Source organism: Musa acuminata, chromosome BXJ3-2, assembly GCF_036884655.1.
Source record: "Musa acuminata AAA Group cultivar baxijiao chromosome BXJ3-2, Cavendish_Baxijiao_AAA, whole genome shotgun sequence".
NCBI lineage: Eukaryota > Viridiplantae > Streptophyta > Magnoliopsida > Zingiberales > Musaceae > Musa > Musa acuminata.
The window spans coordinates 31,548,289-31,568,487 of record NC_088350.1 but is presented as its reverse complement, the minus strand read 5'-3'; the positions used below and the strand labels follow the sequence as shown (position 1 = coordinate 31,568,487).

The window sequence follows — 20,199 nt, the reverse complement described above, 5'->3', positions numbered from 1 at the left end:
AGTTGTCTGAGTTGACTTGATACTGCTCATGAATCTTTGCATTAAATGAAACAATATTTGTTAGAATTTTTCAAGATAATTGAATCCTGTCACATTTACTTCAGATTTTTTTTGGTGAAAGTTGATTTGTGTTAACATGTTGTTGGAGCAGGAAATTATATCTAGTTATCATCTCCATTTAATTTAAATTCCCTGTTGTTAAACTTGGTCAATCTATCACATTTACTAATTTGACTTTACAGATGATTTGGAAGTGGTGATAATTATTATGACAAAGTTAGAAGCTTTTTGTTGTTCATAGAACATCTGAGCAATCCCTTGATCTTACCATAGGAAATGAGAAGGGCAAATGCATTTCTTATTTTATAGGAGGTAACAAAAAGCATATTTTTTTACCCTAAAGGATTTTGAAATTTCTCTAGGATGAAAATAATTAAGCCACTAAAGACTTTGTATTAGTTAAGCAATTAGTCAACCATAAACAGTCAAACCATAAATTAGGTGCTACAAAAAAGTCAACCCACAAATTTAAGCAATCAAGAAGGACAAACTATAGATTAAGCCTTGAACGAAAAACTTGGGACCCAAACACCATGATAAGTCAAATTCTGGAATTTAAGCAAAATAAGATTTCATGCCCCTTAGTGAGTAATTACTAACTTAAGAATGTAAACCTGAATTTTTTTTTTTGTAGATTAAGAAAAACTGAAACCACAAAAGATTATTAATATGATCGGTATGCATAAGCAAAATTGAATGTCTGAAGATTATCTTCTTAGGCAGAAGATAATTATGATTTGTGTGGAGATGCAAAGACGGTTGACTTTGTAAGCTCCAATAGTTATATGCCTCAGTGACTGCCTGAGGAAAAAGGTGTTGACGTCTATGAAGAGATGTATAAACCATGCAATTAAGCACTAAATGCCAAATCAAAGTCAAACTATTGGAGATGGGCTTTTAGATCTCCTATTGGAGACTTCTTCCCCAAACCCACCTTCTATCTTCTCCGATGAACGCCCAAACGATTGAGATTATTGTTTGGGCGATCAAAGTCTATAGAAATATAAGAGGAAATATAAATTAACAGAGTGGATCACTGTTACAGCTAAGCGTGATTTGAGCTGCAACAATTAGCTCACTCGCAGCTGTAACCCAACCACTCTGTGGAGGAGAGAAGACAGGGAGAAGCAGCAGTGCAGGACACATAAAATAGAGTATTCCTTGGAGGAGTGGGAGACTTGCCAATCATGGAGAAGGAGATGGCGATGCTCCCCTTGTCTTCCATACCCCCGACAGATTGGCGCAGATGAAGGACCGGCCTTTGGCATTTAGCTGGGGGCAGCAGTGGCCGAGGGGCACCAAACAAAGTGAGCTGTGATGAGACGAGATCTCAAACAATTTACTAGGGGGAGTGCAGGCCATTAGAATACGAGAGGCGTCTGTTCATGCCTCCCCCGGGTCTGGTTTTGTGAGCCCCCTGCGGCCTCATGTGAGATGGAATCCATGGCAGCGCAGCACCCGAGCCAGCGTCTCTCAGGCTGCGCGCCATGTGTTCGACGGAATGCCACTGCGAGAACCCCCGCCCTGTGGTTAAAGAAAAGAGCGCAGCACCTGGGCTGCAGCTGTTGCGAGGCTTCGGTCGGACGGCTGTCGGCACGCCTAACGACCAACAGCTTCCATGTTGGACATGTGTTTTGGTTTGATTCTTGTCGCGGGGGAGGGTCTTGTAGCCTTTCTTGTTCTCAGAGCCCCTTGGGGGGCGCCGCTGCAACCGGAGATGGAAGGGGAGATCGCAGTTTGATCTAACGGCGTGTTGTGGAGGCTGCTACTGGATTCGATCATTCATGTGCCAGCAGAAACTGACAACATTTGTGCAAACAGTTTGCGGGCATGAATGATTGATCGCAGGAATGTGTTAAATGTGTGGAATTCTTGATCGATCTTAGCTCATGTTTCATGAGTTCATAATCGCCTGATGCATTGAACACTGCAGGCAGAATAGGAGGGGGTTTTCTTTTTGGACATGAAAGTATTACTTTCTGAGAGGTTGTCATTCCTCATCAGTCGAAGTTAATTGGTATACCCCAAAACAGCCTTCAACTAAATCAATTTCTGAAAATTGGATACTTAATTGAGATGAATGTATGCGATTTGTAAGAAAGATAGAAAAACAAATTATTTATAGCAATTATGATAACTTTAATAAAATTAAATAAGAAAAAAATTATCTAAAAGATAGAGTGTGATCTAAAATATTTAAATAAATATTTAAATATTCCTATATATATATATTTCCCTTCCTATGAGATTTCCCTTCGTCAAATCTCGCATGTTTGCTCGACTGGCTTCCTGAAGGCTGAAAGAAGAGCAGCAGTTGTGATTTCAGAGCCTCTAAAAGTCACATAAACTCATATCGATGATGTCCAACACCACTTGTTATTATAAGGCTGATGATGCACTGTAGTCCAGGATGTAGATTCTAATTAATGCCATTCCACATCAATCTTTCTATAGTTATCTGATGCTGCAAGTCTGCTGTAGTAACCTGGTTTTGCCTCTTCTTTGACATCACATTACCACCTTCTATTAAATAGTTTGCCGTATCATTAGCTGCATTATTAAGGTGAAGAAGGATTAAGTTATCATGGTCTTCGCATGATTGCATGAGGTGCCAACAAAATGTAAGTTGACCACCTTCTTGCATGTAAAAAGATTCCAAAATGCTACTGGATTCTCTGGGCTCTCCTTCTTTCCTTACTATTCCTGCACAAGGGAGGGGGAGGGGGGATTAGTTTTAGAGGAAGATACAAACAGATTGTGCTGATGCTAAGAAGAAGTAGTTTTGGTCCAGCTAAACATGGACTACTGAGGCAATTTTATATGGATTACTTGGGTTATATCATTTCTTTCACATGCACAGAGATCCTGTGTGCTTAACATTGGAATCTGTCTTTCGTGTGTTCTTTTGAGATAAGCTCAAATGGGTACAGTTGCATTTAAGTAATAGTGAGATAGGGATTTGCCGCAAGCAGGAGAATCAAGTTGGGTCATAAACTAAGGGCCTCTTTGAAGAAAGAGAAAGGACATGGTACCCTCTTGAAGGACTCCAAACTCATCTCCTGCTTCCTACTTGCCCTTCATGGCCATCAGGTTACTTTGAATCCTCAGTGCCCTGCATTGGGAATGAAAGCTTCCGGTTATTCGCATCAACACAGACACATGCATGGTTGCATGCATACACAAAAGTAGTGTTGCTATGATTAGGAAGCCTTGGGGGGTGCTGCTATTAGTTTACTGCATGACAGGCATTATCCACCCCTTGTTCCATAAAGCATGGAGAGGAATGGCTTCTTCTTCTTCCCAAGGGTTTACAAGCACATCAGGATGAGATTTCCCATGATTTCTCACTCCTTTTTAGATCAGCATCCAAGGATAAAGGTGAGGCAATGGTGGAAGTAAAGCTCATGCTGCATGTTGGTGTGGATGGATGAATCCCCTGGCAGAGGGATACAGAGGTGGTTTAGGAGGAGACTGAGAAGATAAAACTAGTGTGTCTGTGCCTGGGGTTAGATTGTGTGGTATTTAAATCTGAAAGGTAATTATGGCATGTAGAAGGATCACATGCACATTGAGATGCTTCCCATATTTTATAGGAAGGGAGGAGGAGAAGCGAAGAGGAGGATTGAGGTATGACTCCTCTTCCACATGCTGTCCTGGGGACCAGAGACACATGAGAAACACATATCTTGGGGTTCAATACTTGCGAAAGGCTGCTTACCATCATATGAATCTACCTTTCACTGCTCAATAAGGTTTGAGTGCCCAAACATCCATAAAGAAGAGAGAGAGAGAGAGAGAGGTGTGCAGCAACACATGCAGTGGTATGTTGTGCCACTGGCATTGTCAAGTGTGGTGGCAGGAAAGCAGAGAGAGAGAGAGAGAGAGAGAATGGTGAGCCACTCCACCAGTCATGAATGAAGTACTACTGTATTGCTTTTTATCACAATGAAGGTGTCCCCCTCTCTGCTGCAGGTCAATGTGGCATCACCTCTCATGCTTGTCTGCAAACCTAATCAAGATTAGCAAGGGGGTGATCGCTGGAGCACGACAGACGGTGGCATTTGATGCAAGGTTTCGAAAACCGAGTGCATGGCGTCTGGCATTTTGACGAACATGTGGTAGGCGGACGATGAGTTTTGAGTAAATGGGGGGTGGCAACAGGGCATCTAAGAAGGGAAGCCGGTGCTTTGGAGTCGGGACGTGGACAATTCATGCAACTGGTTAAGCAATCAATGCTGCAATCCAACAGTGATTCAACGACTCTGTCCGCAACGACCGGGAAAGTGCCGAAAGCACCTCACCACCCTGTCCGCGAGCCCCGACCTGCTCTTGCTCCTGCTACTGCTACTGCTCCTGCTCCTGCTCCTGCTCCGTCGGGTCCACCGCGCCAGAGATTATGTGCGCTGCAACAGTGCCGGCACTCTGTCTGCGTTTTTGTCTGTACCACGGAGTGACAGCTAGCCAACAGGACACCCTGTTCTGCTCCAACACTCCCACACTCTGTTCTCTGATCACACACACACACACACACACAGACACAGCAAGCAGACAAGCTTCCGACTCCGCCCTCACTCCCTCCCTCCCCCCCCCCCCCTCTCTCGGCATCTCAATCCCCCGTTGATTCATTGTCGCGGCCGGAACGCGCCCAATCATCTTCTTTCTCTGCGCACCCTTTTGGTGGTGCTTCCACTGTTGTCGTAGCTGCACTCCACCACCACACTTCCCTTTATCTGGGTCATCCACAACAGTTGATTCTTCTGCAGTGACAAAGCTTGATGAAGAAACACTATTCCTTAGAGCAGAGTGCAAGAGAGCGAGAAGACAAGGATAAACAAATCGTGTATTGCAAAAGCTGGAAAGAGGGGTATAATACAGTAGTAGTACATGCACCAAAGCCATGGTGGAGATGTAGACCAAAAAAAAAAAAGAAGAGGAGAAAAAGGAGAGAGGAAGACTGGTTTCGCTTCATTGACACCTAAAGAGGTGCAGTGTTAAGGGTATCCCGAGCTTTTACATTGCAGAGGACGGCCAAGTTAGTAGTGGTGGTGGTCACTGGTCACATAGTCGAGGCACAAGCTTACAGGGTGGTTTGGTCAACGTGTATGATGATACCAAGAGGGTCAAAGTCATGACAGTAATAGAAGAAGATGATGGAGGGAGGAAGCAGTCTGTCACGAGAAGCTTTGGGTGTGAGTCGTGGCCGTCGTTGAGGGATCGGACGGCAGAGGCAGGGGGCGGAAGAGGATGGGGGCGCCGTACTGGGGGTAGAGGAGCATGAGGACGGTTGGGGCGTGGACGTAGGAAGGGGAGAGGCGGAAGGCGAAGCGCTGGAGGAGGACGGCGACGGTGAGCTTGGCCTCGAGGAGGGCCAGGTTCTGGCCGATGCACATCCGAGGGCCCAGGCCGAAGGGGATGAATGCGGTGGGGTGGCGGGCGGCGCGGCTGGCGCCTTCGGCGAACCGGGCCGGGTTGAACTGGGTCACGTCCGGGCCCCACAGCCGTGCGTCGTGATGGACGGCCATGATGGGGATCAGCAGCTCCGTCCCCCGGGGGATGTGGTACCCGCCCAGCTCCACCTCCGCCTTCGCCCGTCGGATCGTCGCCACCGCCGGCGGGTACAGCCGCAGCGTCTCGTTCAGTATCATCGCCAGCTGCCCAAAATAAGCCGAAGAAACGAAGACGACACGTAAATTTAGTAATTGACCGAATTACCCCTACTGACGGGGTAGAGAGAGAGGGAGAGAGATGGGGGGGCGGTACCGTCTTGAGCTTGGCGAGGTGATCGCGGGTAGGGAGATCACGTGCACCGCACACGCGGAGGACCTCCGCCCGCGCGCGCTCCTGCCACTCCGGGTGCATGGCCAGGAGCACCGTCGTCCACGTCAACAGGTTGGAGGTGGTCTGCTTTCCCGCGAAGAAGAAGGTCTTGCACTCCTCCACGATGTCCCGGACGGTGATCGTCGACGGCGGTGACGAAACAGGCTTCGGCGACGCCGCCTGCACCGCGCCCTGCTTCGACGCGCTCGCGTCGATCATCAGGCCCAGCAGGTCCTTCACGCTGCCGTCGGGCTTCCCCTCCTCCCCCAGCCGCTCCTTCCGCCGGCCGATGAGCCTGATCAGGCTCCTCTTGATCTCTTTCTCCAACTTCCACGAGTTCGTGTTCTTCTTCGTCGGCAGGAACCTATGAGATCCAACGTTAGTCAAACGTCCACGGAGGGCAGTAGCAGAGCATGACACGAGCAGAGACTGATACCTGTAGCCGGGGATGAACACCTTGCGGAAGGCCTCGGCCGCGAAGACCATCTGCTGGGCCTGCAGCTGGAAGACGGCCTTGCCGTCGTCGTAGCTCCGGCCGAATGCTGTCCGGGTGATGGCGTCCTCGGTCACCGTCTGGAACCACTCCGACACGTCGATCTCCACCTCGTCGCCGGAGGTCGGCAGCTTCTCCACCATATCCAGAACCGTCTTCCCGATGAAAGGTATCAGGAGCTGATCCAGGGCCACGGTGAGATTAGTTGCCAGTCTACCGCTGCTGGAGAAAGGGTCGCACTAGCAATCGAACAGGTAAGGAATGAGGTGCTTACCTTGAGGTTCCCCATGTGGAAGGTGGGGGTGAGGACCTTCCTGTGATGAGCCCATTTCTCGCCTCGGAGGCTCACCAGCCCCTCGCCTTCGAGCTGCCGGACCAGCGGGTGGGACTCGTAGCGCTCGAAGACGTCGGACCGCGACAAGAAGATCTCCCTGATGAGGTCGGGGTCTGCGACAGTGAGGCGCGGGGTAGGGCCGAACCACAGCAGGAATGTGGAGCCTGCAAAAGGAGTCTGATTCAGCAACAAGAAAAGGATTGATTGAACCAAGAAGGACAGTCAATTGAGGTAGATAAATACATGAGAGGGGAGGAAAAGAGAAGGTGAAAGATTATGTTATGGGGGCAGCAGAGCAGAGAAGAGCAGAGCAGAGCAGCCAAGCAAGATTTCAGAAGTGGGACAGAGAAAAAGAGCGAGAACAACAACTACAGAACTTGAGAGCTGAAAGGGCATCATTGAGTCTCTCTAAGTGGATAAAGGCAAAAACCTCAAGCTGGTACAGCAGTAAAGCTCGTATGGTCAGTTAATAGATAAATTATGCATCACAAAAAAAGGAAGAGGAAGAAAACTAGATCCCATAATTCAATATTCAAGCTCAGAAAGCTCCAAAACCATATGATTCAATATGGGATGGAACAAAGAAACTAGCAAGCCTTGAATTGCCCCACCACCACAAGAGCAAAAGATCCTGACAGCAATCGAGAGGGAGGAGGAGAGGACACATTAAACATGGATGATGAGAACAGGAAATTGCTCACCGTCCTCGAGCACAGAAATAAGGAGGCTCGCCGGAGCCCAAAATTAACAAGCACAATCGTCCCGTAGGGCTCAATGCATGGAAGGGAAATATAGACTAGAGAAGAAGCGTGGAAAGCAAACCCAAGAAGCAAACGAACAATGATCACCACCAACCACAAGCGCCACCAAAGTAGAGTAAGAACAGAGACCCCCGAGGCAGGAGGAGGAGGAGGAGCGGGAAGGATGGAGCAAGTACCGTAGATCTTCTTCCAATGGTGATAGAAGGAGAGGACTCTTGGGAGGATGTTGTGAGAGGTCTGAGGCATCATTGGCTTGGAGGAAGCGTCCAGCATCAGGCCGACCATCTCCTTGACGCAGCCGACGAAGAAGCGGTAGGGGGGGCCTCTTATGCCCTGCCTTGCGAAGTGCTCCTCCAGCCTCTTCGGCCGCCACCACAGGAAGTCCAACACCTTGAGCGCCACGAACATGCAAGCCCCTATGATGCCCAGGGACAAGCACCACCTCCATGACCACCCCACCACCGTATAGCTCATGCTCTCTTATCTTCCCTGTTCCTCCTCCTCCTCCTCCCACCTCGGTTTCCTAGAAGCGCTCCAGTGGCTGGCAGCAGCAGCAGCAGCAGTGCTAGCTGACACGACAACAACAACGACAACAACAGAAACAGAAGCCGCGCCTCTCAACTGCGGTCTGGTCCTCTTTTATAGCAACACAGATGGGTGGGTTGAGTACAAAAAGAGTTGAGGATGAGGAGAGGAATAGGTTTTGATTTGGAAAGAGAGAGAGAGAGAGAGAGAGAGAGAGAGAGGGGGGGGGAGGGGTAAGGAGGGATAGGTGTGTGGGGTTATATAGGCGTAGCAGGGCCGGCGCCGTTGGGGCCGCCGTCGGGGTTATAAGGGTCAACGAGGGAGCAAATTGAGTTGGTCTAATTACTAAAGTGACCTTTGAGAAATGGCTACAGACCTATGTGTTGTCTCGGTGTGCTCCCTTTGTTGGTTTCCCATATTAATCAGCAGCTACAAGAACAGCAGCATGGGGTACGTGAAGATATAATATACATGCATATAATTGCATATATATATTCACATTATTTTGGAATGATGATTCGATGAAAGATTGAGATTCAAAGATCATATTTTCGACAACTTTTTCTTTGAAGAATTTGCATCAGGGAGGAGGAGGAGACTAGCAGAAGGGACAAAGCATTTAAAAGGGGAAATAAGTAGTAGTGTAACAGATGAAGAAGAAGAAGAAGAAGAAGAAGACTGCCGCTTGTGATGATTGCCTTCAGAACGCGCAGGTCCATTATGAGAAGCGTCGCTCTCTGGCAAGAATGGTGGCATTTATTTCTCCTCCTCCAGAGAAAGGCAAAAAAAGAGAAGCTTAGAGAGGCTCTGAAAATGGAGGGCAGCAGCAGCAGCAGCGGCAGCAGCATTAAAGGGGCTTTATACAAGTTAGAAACCGGCAGAAAAGAAGGGCCAAAGTTTCAGCTCCAGCCAATGCTGGAAGCTGCATTTGCTGCTACTTTTCTCTCAAGTAGTTGTTCTCGGGAGCAGCCAGATGTGCCCAAGGGCCCCCCGCAGCTCTGCTGCCTTTCAACTCTGCGAAACTGTACTTTTCTTGATCCATGCAGAAAGAGAGAGAGAGAGAGAGAGAGAGAGCGCTAAGTTGGTGGTGTGTGCTCACAGGAAGAAGCTGCTTTGCCATGGGGGATTAATGCGGATCATACACATTGCGTTTGTCATAGAGACAGAGTAAATCCCCGTGATGTGCCATAGAACTTGTTGCAACAACAGTGAAGATTTTGATCTTGGTTGGTGGAGCAGCTAAGATCTCGAGAAGAGACTGTGATTCTGCAAGTACAAATGCAGAAAGCACTATGCAATATTAATCTAAAATCCAGGCCTGGAACGCCGTGTTGGCTTTTGGAGAGTCGAGACTGCAAGTGGATAATGGACCTGCGCAAAGCTGCCATTCTATCCAGCTTTGTAGAGCTTCTCTGCAGTTGGGTGTGTGCAATAACAGGACCTGGATCCACATAAATGATGATAATTTACGCATCCAAATCTGACATGATTAGTAATGCCACTGCAGTCTCTCATGGGCGGGGGTGATAAATGGAAGCTTGCGTTTCACGGGAAGCTTCTCAGAACACTCCACGCATCTCCATGACTGGTGCCCTCAGAGCTTCCCAGAAACAAGAAAGATTATTGGAATAACAGAGACGCCCGGGATCCTTGAGTTGTCATCGAGTACTGATGCAGTAGTACTGCCATCATTCTTTAATCGAGTGGAGATTAGATTTCGGAAGCAACCTTAAACTAATCTCGTGCAGCAGGTTAACTAAGCATATGGGTTGGTTGACAGGCAAAGGAGACGGATGCGATCTGAGAGCATTACTTGGGTGTTTGGAAGAGTGTTGGCCAAGTGTGCCAAGGAGAGGGAGCAGAAGAGGGTGATGTTTTGGAAGGACGCACTTAAATTGGAGCACATGACGACGAGGCAACGATGTCCATCTCGGAGGGGCTTCCTCCGCTACGGCCGGGCCGATGTGCCGCCCACAAGGACATGCCCCCACCCCGACTTGCGTGGGGCGAGATGGGGACTGCCCACTCTGCACTCCCTGCCTTCTTTCTCCCTTCGACCTGGTGTCCTAATGGAACCAAGACAGCATGGGGCCTCTCCTGTTCCCCACTCCGTCGGGCGGGCACAACCCCAGTGCTCGGGCTCGGGGTTCGGACTCATGCGCCCACCTTGGGCTCGGCGGCCGGTGAGCAAGACAAGAAGCAGCTTCCCTTCCTTCAAGGAAGACCCAGGAGTTGTTCGTTCTCCATTTCTCTCTCTCTCTCTCTCTCTCTCAGGTCATTGATTTGCAGCAGCATCCAACCCAAGGCTGGAAGACAGAGAAAGCTAAACCCACACTCATTAGCCAATCAATCATGCACCCTTCAAGAACCTGAAGCTTTTTGGCACCATCTTGAATCACCTAACCATGGCCAATTTCTAGCCAAACTTGAATCATTCAACTCTGTCTTGATTACTTTTTCTTGTGAACAACACCTTGTGGTGGTCGGCGGCCATCAAGCATGAAATCTTTTTGGTGTGGAAGAGCAAAGCGGCTATATACATAGTTCAAACTCATGAAAAGGTATTCAAGCTGAATCTTTGAGAGTGCAAAAGCCGCTCACGCAAGAAACTTTCGAGTCTAAAGTCCTCCAAAGCATGCTTCCTGCAGTAGAGTTTGATGAGCCGCAAGTCATTAATCAGATTGTAAATGGAGCTTCTTTCAGCAGATTTTTCTTTGTCCCCAGTTATTTTAAGTCCAACCAACACCTTTTCTCTGTGTAAGACAATGATCAGGTCTAATGTCCTAATCTGGGGACCTACTGCCATAAATGAGAGACAGATTCTTTTATCATTTCAGGCTGAAGTATGAGCCATCTATATCTTTGTCAAGCAAGCAAGCAAGCAAGCTTACTCAACAACAAGAAACTGAGAAATATAATACAGAAAAAGTACTCCAACCCCTGAGCACAAGCATGATGTTGATCAAACAGGGTTGGCATCATCTGTTTCCTATTCCAACAAGCTAAGACAGCCAACTCAAAAAAATATATAGCCATATGGATCACTCCCCAGTACTGGTTTTAGGGCCTCTGATAAGGAGGAGAATTCTCCTTTTTTTTTTTTTTGCTTGTTTTATTGAGCTAAAACAAGTAATCTGCTGTGGAGAGGTCACACAAGCTTGTAAGAGACACATCCAGAGTAGGTATTATCTGTAGACCAGCACTCATCTCACATCCATGATGATCCAGCAACCCTGTGATGGCAAATCATTGATGAACATGTCTCTGTCCATCACCACAGTGCATTAAGGAGAGAGAGAGAGAAAGAGAGAGAGAGAGAGAGAGAGAGAGAGTTGGGTATCATATACATCAATGTGCAAAATGTTTTGTCATAGATAATGCAGGACAGTATTTGGCACACCCACCTACTATTAGGTGGTCCATAAATATTTTTGGTCGATATACATCCAATACAGAGTAGGGCAGCCCCCCCCCATCTAACATTCTTCAACTTGATGTACTATAATTTTAAGTCACCAGAGCACTATTAACTGCCCAATTATTCTATGTAGCAATGGCTGCCTCATTTGACCACTTAAGAACTCTTGGAGACAAACCCCTCCATTATCAAAAGAAATTGTCTCCCTGAAACCCCTCAAATGTTGACTTCTTTTTCTCCTCAAGGCTTGAGCTTTTCTTTTGTGATATGTATGTTTGTACCACTTTTTTGGAGCTACAGCATTTGTAAATGGCAGTGAGTATTAGACCGAGTCCCCCCCCCCACCACCACATCATTGTGATCATTCATACTTAATGGTCTGTGTCTCAGCTATGTAAATTTAATTCAAAAGGGGCCTCAGGAAGATGGACCATTTTGTGTCTCTGCTCTGTGCTAAAAGTGTCTGCTGCTAACAAGTAGAAGACACACAATCCTTTTTTCCTTTCCCTTACCTGGATTTCTTCTAATGAAGTCTGGGGAACCATTACCAGTTGCACTCCTCTTATCTTGGTTGGATGAGTCCCATTCACTCTCCTTTTGTTTGTACTTGACTTGACATCATGTTGGCCTCTGCTTCTTCTCTTTTGCCTCTTCCAAACATCATTTCTTCTTTCTTAAAAGAAACACAAATCTCTAAGAAGAATGAGCACTTGCCAACTTGATGTTCTTAGGTTAGAAAAAAGTAAATGCTCTGCAAAATTCCTTTTGTATCATCAAGATGGCAAGCAAATCCCATGGGGGTCAAACCGTAATCAGAATTCTCATGAGTGTCCTGAACACAGTGTCCATTAGCAAGAATTAGGTCAGATGTTGCAGAGCCACCCACGATAGAGTGAGTGACCTCCCTGTCCTGCACTTGACCACCAAAGCCAAACATGCAAGTGATTGATTTAAGCCTACCTTGTTCTCTATTTTTAGGCAGGGCCCTGCTATTAAGGCCAGACTAATGGCAGGTAGCCCCTTCTTGGGTGGCTTCCACCTACCTCTCTGCCCATAATTAATTGGGGAATCATCCTGCGCTGTAAGAGAAGACAAATTGGAGACGATGCAAGTGATTCAATTGCCTGTTTTATGCATGCTTGATGATGATACTTTTAGGTTTTGGGATTGATTTGGCAGGCCATGTATTTTTGTGAATTAGCAACCTAAATCACTTCGATTTAGGGCAGACAAATATGAGACAAATTTTCTCATATTTTATCCATCTAAAAAATTAAGCCTTTTGCCATCTCACAAATGTAATTAATCAATCATATGGCAAGCGTCTATACATATAATATGATGTGCAAGCAGAGATAGACAGAAATTGGAGTCCATTTTGATTGATGGAGGAGTATGAACAGTTTTGAGTATCTTGTCGTCGATGCGATGCCTCGACGTGATTGATGTTTTCAATGACAATTGCAGAAAAATGAAAAGAACACAACATTACAAATCACTCTTGCTAGTATTGCTACTCCCACTTTTCTTCTGCCACATCTAACGGTGATTTCTTTTCCGTTTTCTACTCGGGTATCGGTTTTAGAGGCATCATCCAGTAACGCCACCCCGAGAACAGAATATTCTCTGAATCCTCGCTATCTTCCGCCCTCCTCCTCACACTCCAAAGATTCTCCAGTCGAAAGCGAACGCGGGCCACCGTAGCCGCGTGAGCCCCTACCTTCACCCTCCCATCCGACGGTCCCCATTTGCCGACCACGCTCGCTAGGTAGAAAATTTTAAGTACATGACTTTTAGAAAAATAAATTTAGCTTTCTATCATCAAATAAGTACGAATCGAAACTCGATCTTAATTAATTATTTACATTAATAATTAAGATACGGTGCGCCTGCGGGCATGCGTCCACGCAATCCGCGGCATGGTGATCCGGGACTGTCTCCAATCCCTGCCGACCACGTGGCTCCCAATCATTAGCCCTTTACGCTTTTATATCTTCCCCCCACCCGCTTAGCTTGTCCCGTCACGTCACTCCCTGAGCCTTTTCTAGCCTCCGCCCCTACGAATCGAGCGATTGCATCCCAACTACCCAAACTACCCCGCTCCACCAACGCTGCCTGGTGTTCGTTATGTAACCACTTGTGCCGGTTGGCGTCTACGAGAGACCATCGCCTTCGCCTGCTTTGGCATTTATGTCCTCTGGAAGCGTGTAGAGCTGCCGCGAAGCGCCAGGGGACGGATATCTGCCGACAGGAGGAGAGAGCGTTGCTATCGCATCGAGGAGCGACGCCGGCCCTCGTAAGCTGCCATCCCGCTTTGGACTGCTCTCATCGTCACGGCGCGCCGAGGACAAAAAGATTGATTGAGAGACACGCCAAAGGAACCACCACCACCGCTTCGAACCACGCATTCCTTGTCCATCCCACCGGCGTATTCTATTCTACCCCCCCCCACTATCTTTTGTTGCATGACACCTGTTTGATATATTGCCACTAACACCGCAGCTGCTTGAACGCGCACGCATTTCCACATGCATTTTGATCTTGCGCCCTCGACGATCAGAAACAGGGGATAAGTTTAAGTATTGAATTCATGCTCCCATTCATTTTCCTCGAGTACCAAAACTTGTAGGTTTTGATCTGGGAGCACTGCAGATCCAACAGGAGAAACAAAGCTAGTGAATGGATGGTAGGTAGGTAGGTAGGTAGGCAGGCAGGCAAGCAGGGGGCATTCTCTGGAATTCAAATGGGTACAAAGATGACAAGCAAACTGTTCCAAAAAGCTATAGTTGTACCATCACACAGTTGTCTCGGGTACTCTCCCCTTTTAACTTCATCTTTCTCTAAATGTGTTAAATTTAAATTGAACTCATAGTTGAAACTACAAATTATTCTTTAAACTCATTTTGATTATAAGAGTATTCAAGATATATTTTAGATAGTTTATATATTTATGGATCTTTTAACTTAAACTAATTAATCACAGATAGTCGATATAAAGATTAGAAGTGTTTTAATATTTTAATGTTTTATAAATCTTTTTAATGTAAACTAGCTGACTCTGGGTAGCTGTGATTAGCCGAAATATTAAGGATATTTCAGGTTTTTTTTATTTTTTATATCGATTTTTCAACTCAAATTAGCTAACCAGTGTTGATCATGATCTTTGTATTTTGGATGAATATTAACGAAAGGGACACATACGAAGAATTCTAATATTTAGAGGGATATCAATATCAAATTTCTAACAACTAATACGTTATTTCTAAATTTTAAAAATGATAAATATGTGAATGTATTATATTATCTTTTAAAATTAAAATCTTTTATATATGTCACTTCTGTTAATATTTACCCAATAACTACAAACTTAACTACTATTAATAGTATTTTTTAAAAAAATTAAAAAATATTTTTATTGTATTAAAGGATGTACATATGTGACTCAAACGTAATACACATTACTTGTGTAACAAATGCACTAATCAACATGAATGTCTCAATAAAGACTTTAATATTTTAAATTTTGGTAATTAAAATCACTTAAATTTTTTTTATGAAAATTAAAAAAGGGTAAAATTATGAAAAATAAAAATGTATAAAGCAAGTGATATTTTGAAGTGTCTTGATGTCAATTAGAGTTTCAACGTTATTATAATAACAACCAATAAAGATGAATTACAATGATATGTATGTAAGTTTACGAGTTTTATATGAAAGCATGTGCTAAATTCAAATTTAAAATAAAAAAAAATATTAAAATAAAAAAATAAAATAATAACAACCAATGAAGATGAATTACAATGATATGTATGTAAGTTAACGAGTTTTATATGAAAGCATGTGCTAAATTCAAATTTGATTTTTTTTAAATTTAAAATAAAAAAAATATTTATATTGTTCAGATGAGAATAGTGTGGTAGATACACAAAGTTACTATAAAAGATGAAGAAATAAAATTATATATATAAATAATTAGGTATAATAATAAAAATGAAAGAGAATCTTTCAGGATATTGAATAAATATATCTTCAGAAGACTTAAGAATAGTAGTGTTAGAAGATATGAGATAATTATCATTAGTGATCTAAAGGAGGTAGATGGATAACTAGGAAGATTTTACTTGAAGATTTAAATTCATTTAATTTAATTATAATATATTATTACTTTTATATAAAGTTGACAAAAGATTCTTGCAATGGGATTCCAAGTAACTGAGATGTTATGATTTGTAAATGTTAAATAGACATACAAGTTTAGTAATAATTCTCACTGTAAGGTTTCCTTGTTCTTTCCTTAGAAATTGGTATAGAACAGAGGAGAGCGGGGGGAGATATCGCTCTTGATAACAATGCTGGGGGAAATCCAAATATTCGCATGTGTTTGTTCTTCAAGTAGAGCGTCGGAGAGACAACATCTTGGTGGACGGATTAGAAACAGCTACGAGCATGATGACAGCAACAAGAGAGAGAGAGAGGTGGGAGGAATAATAATGGCGGCAATAATTGGTGAGAAGATGGAGGTGACGGGTGGGGGGGAACACATCTCATGGCGATGCTGTCGTCGTCGGAGCAGGCTGCCCCAGCCGTGTCCGCCTGTCGTCTCTGTGCTACTGCCGCTGTCTTCCTCGCGCCTCGCATGTGCTCCGTCTTTTCGCAGCAGGGCCTCCTCGTGAGACGCGCGTGCTGTGGTTCCGTACGGTGCAAGACCGTGATCGATCGAGCTTTAGGATTCGTGCTGTCATTGTCGGCTCGGCACACTATTCATCACCGACGGCGAGCTTTGGTTGGTGCCGTCATGTCATTTGTTCTCGACAAGGTGAGCGAGATAGATATCCATGTCATCCAATTCCAACGTAGCATGCACTCTATCTGCCCATTGCCTACCCTAAACCTTCGAGGGAGTAGCCGGTTGGCAACTCCGGTGCATGCCGACCAACTCTAGTGATCTCTGGGCCTCGGTTGGTTGTGGTCATCACACAATCCTGGAAGAGATCATTGGACAATCACTGCATGCTTGCTGTCATTTTCTGTGCTTTGCTGTAAGAACTTACTTGGCTCACCAGGATCGCAATTCCCCTCACCTAATTACCTTTGTGGTGTAGGATGTACTAACTAAAGTGAAAGATAAAAAGTCTGCCTTCACATCCGCTTTCGCAGCATCTCCAACGAGTTTCACCACTAAAATGCACGTCCCTCATCGGCCAAGATCTTGGAGATCTACATCGGTCTCTTTCGTATTTAAAGAATTGGGTGACCAGATTATGCTTTACCGTATCAAAGATTTGGTCACCACCACGAGAACTCGAGTCAAAGCAGGCATTGATTCTGATTTGTGTTTTTGGTAGATAATCTTGGAGCAATGCAGGGTTGACCACTATGATTAATCCTTATTCATTCGTAGCATATCCGTGAAACCCTAAGGTCCATGATGCTGTTAGATTGCTTTCTCGGTGGTACTTGATGCCGGGGTAGACTATGGATTTTGGCGTGCTCACCCGCGAGGAAATCATAAGTGCTGAAATCATCATCAAGGAAGATTCATCTCCATTCATTCTCGAGCTATCCGTAGAATCATTGATCAATGCGATGACAAGGGAGATAGAGAGAGTGTGTCTGCGTGTGTGTGTGTGTGTGACTATGCTTAATCTATCGTTTAATTTCAAGAATTTAGTAGATCATGATCAACGGACTCAGTTCTCGTTGTTTGGTCCTTCCCCCATAGAGAGAGAGAGAGAGAGAGAGAGAGTTGAAGTGCTCAATTGAATGCCATTGCGGCAAGTATTGTGCTGGATAAGTAAATCTGTCGCTCGTGTTAAGAACTACAAGTTCAAACATCTTGATCAGCTCTCATAAGCTCTATAATGGTTTTTGTTAGTACAAATTTTGATTGTTCGAGTTGGTATGATGATTCAGATATGATCGAGATCTATTGCAAGTCAATCTCAGTTCAAATTATGATTCGTAAAGTTTTAAATATACAAAAACTGAGTCATTTTTTTGTAAGTCACTTGGAAGACAATTACATCAGGGATCACTGACGATTAGAGGGAAATATGCAATGTCTTGAGCCGAACCGTGGCATGGCTTCCGTCACACTGTTGATCACATCGATTGGATTAGTCTAAGTCACACCAATCATGAGGTTCAAACGATCGATTAGTCATCCATGTATTGCCACATGGTGCTTACGTGTTTTTCGATCTGAAAGCCATTTCTCGATTATGTATGATTGGCTTTCGACGATCACCTCGTGTTGCGACGTGATGATGCCATGTCATCTTGCACCTATCGGTTCTTCCAGCTTTGCCGATGCGGAAGATCTTGTTACAATCATATGCTTGCAATGACATCAACTAACATGCAAGCTGCTGGGCCATGAATGCCGAACGCTTCCTCCAGACACGCAAATGGCAGTCACTTCAAGTCCTCGAGCCAGGACAAAACATGAAGTTGAAGCCACTGCTGATTCTTGGACTGTCTCTGCGTTTGTGTTAGAACCTCCAAAGGAGTTGATGCAAGCAACGAAGAGAGGACGATAATTATGCTGGTGGATGCCATGTCTATCTACCTTCTCACTGTCAGACCAGTAAACAAAAGAATGATCTATGGGATCAAGCCTTTGCATGATTCGGACATGGTAAGAGATCGTCACAGCAGATCTGTTCCTAGATCACATGTGATGGGAGAGAAACAAGACTGCATGGCTCCATCACGCAGATTCACCGAGTCATGTTAGCTTGTTTTTTACTGTGATGGAGATGTGCACAAGGAATGCCATTTCCGGAGCTTTAGCGATGGAACACTCTGCAGTGGCGACCGGAGGAGGAGGAGCGGTCGCGGTCGGGATCGCCTCCGACCACTCGCCGACAGCCTCCAGCCAGGCCACGCCCACATCCAACACCTCCGATATCCCCCACCACTATCTTCAGTCCCCATCCTTGAAGTCTTCGCTGTCGCCTCCCTTAAATGCTGCCGCCTGCACCAACACCCAGTGGGGAAGCCCTTCCTCCGCATGTCCGCGTCATTGTTGGCGGCAAAAGCCAACATATATCCCACATTTGAATCCACTGTTCCCATCTGCGGCGACGTGGAATCAACATAAATTCGCACCTTGTAGAGCCATAGCTGGTCAAGTACAGTTGATGCCGTGGAGTTACGACGACAATCTGCACACCTTCTCATGACGGACGAGCATCGCCAATTGTTCGATGAAAGGTCGCGACGAGGAGGGGCGGGGCATGTGCTGCTGTTGCCTCTTGTAGCGTGGCGGCAAGAAGGGGTACACCGAACGCGCGGCTGCCGAACGCGGAGTGGCGGAGGGAGTGTCGACGTCGACGGGCTGCTGTTGCTGACCCCCACCATGAGCTCCGTCGTGTCAGTTCACCCGACCTGACCACTCCTCGTCATCATGAGGGCATGAGGGCACGCCCAGCTGAGCTCAAGAGGGAGGTTGGGATGGGGTCAGTCGACTGTGCTGTTTGTGTGGGTCTTTGTCCTGATATGTTCAGATAGGTTCAGTTGGTTTCAGAATGGTCCTGCCATGGTCCTGAAGCACCTCAAACCGGTCAAGACAAAGACACACACACACACACACACACAGATCTGCTGAGACTCGGAGACTTCATCTCTACCATATCCTACAGAGAATTTTGCTGCTTATAGTTCCTATTGTGTTCCAAGTATGGCTTGTAGGGCATGTGACCTGTTTCATTCTAGGAATTCCAACAATGATGCTGTCCCATCTGCTTTCAACAGGCAGAAATGCTCTACCTACACAACTTGATGGCTACCTTTGTGGCCCTAATTTGTGTTCTTGTTATAGTGGCAAAAAAGAAGGCCATGGTAGGTTTTAATGAGGTAGGCCTTGGAAATGGTTAATGTATCTTCCATCAAGAAGCTTATGTATGTATTGGGCCTTGAAGCCTTCAATGTTTGAAACAGTGGGTCAGAACTGATGGGCTCAAGCATGCACAGGTTTTGTTTAGCAGACAACATTAAAGATACCCTGTGGATGTGCTGCGACAACAACAAAACATGATTTTTTTTTTTTGTGGAAGATGGGCTTAGCTAGCCGAAGAGGAATTGCTAACACCTTCAAAATCACTGTAGCAGCAGAGGAGGAAGATGGTTTGGGAGACACGATGAGAAGAAGAACAAAGCAAGGGAGAGGCCATAGCCATATCCATATGAGCCCTTGCAATCATGTATCGATGTTGTTGCTTGAAGTCGATGATTCCCTTCGTATGATGGGTTGACAGCCCGATAAAGTTGAGGACTTCGATTTCGCTTGAGGTGCCTCAAACACTAAATATGATAGAGAGTCTAAGTCATCGTCTCTCGATGGCTATCAATTTTGAGAGGGAACTTCGAACTCAATCTCTTCGAAGCTTAAGTTAGACTTTCAAAATATATTTATGAAATACATAAAACATCAGATTACGAAATGCGTATGTTTAACTTTTTTAGTTGATCATTCCACTCGTAATTAGAAAATTATTCAAGAACATTCTATCGACGTGATGTATCTATTAATTGAAGTTTTGGTATATGTTTCCTATATCAATCATTAATCTTACAAATCATTTTTGTCGAAACATAGTGTAAAAGCTCTGATGATGTAGACTCATCCAAAGCCCAATTCATGTCATGTTTCTACGGACAAATTAAGCCAGCCCATATGAAGCAAGTAGCAAGAATTGGAAAGAACCCCTTTTTTCTATGCATGAGACAACGCAGTAAAATATTTATGGATGAAATGAATATTGAAAGAGAATTAAGAAGCTTTTTTTTT

General features: G+C 45.2%; 1 protein-coding gene across 2 annotated transcripts; it reads right to left on the bottom strand.

The window, feature by feature from the left end:
• Positions 1-4,882: 4,882 nt before the first annotated feature.
• Positions 4,883-8,193, bottom strand: LOC103975323 (cytochrome P450 734A6). 2 transcript variants are annotated; one of them, XM_009390256.3, is made up of 5 exons: positions 7,642-8,193; positions 6,645-6,868; positions 6,314-6,549; positions 5,821-6,241; positions 4,883-5,711 (listed from the first exon to the last, which is right to left on the bottom strand). In XM_009390256.3, exons 1-5 carry the CDS (start codon positions 7,937-7,939, stop codon positions 5,232-5,234), a joined length of 1,659 nt encoding a protein of 552 aa, XP_009388531.2. In that variant the 5' UTR covers positions 7,940-8,193; the 3' UTR covers positions 4,883-5,231. The 2 variants fall into 2 exon arrangements, with proteins under 2 accessions (XP_009388531.2, XP_064994721.1); XM_065138649.1 differs by having other exon boundaries at positions 5,089-5,711; positions 5,821-6,549; positions 7,642-8,085.
• Between the last annotated feature and the right edge of the window lie 12,006 nt (positions 8,194-20,199).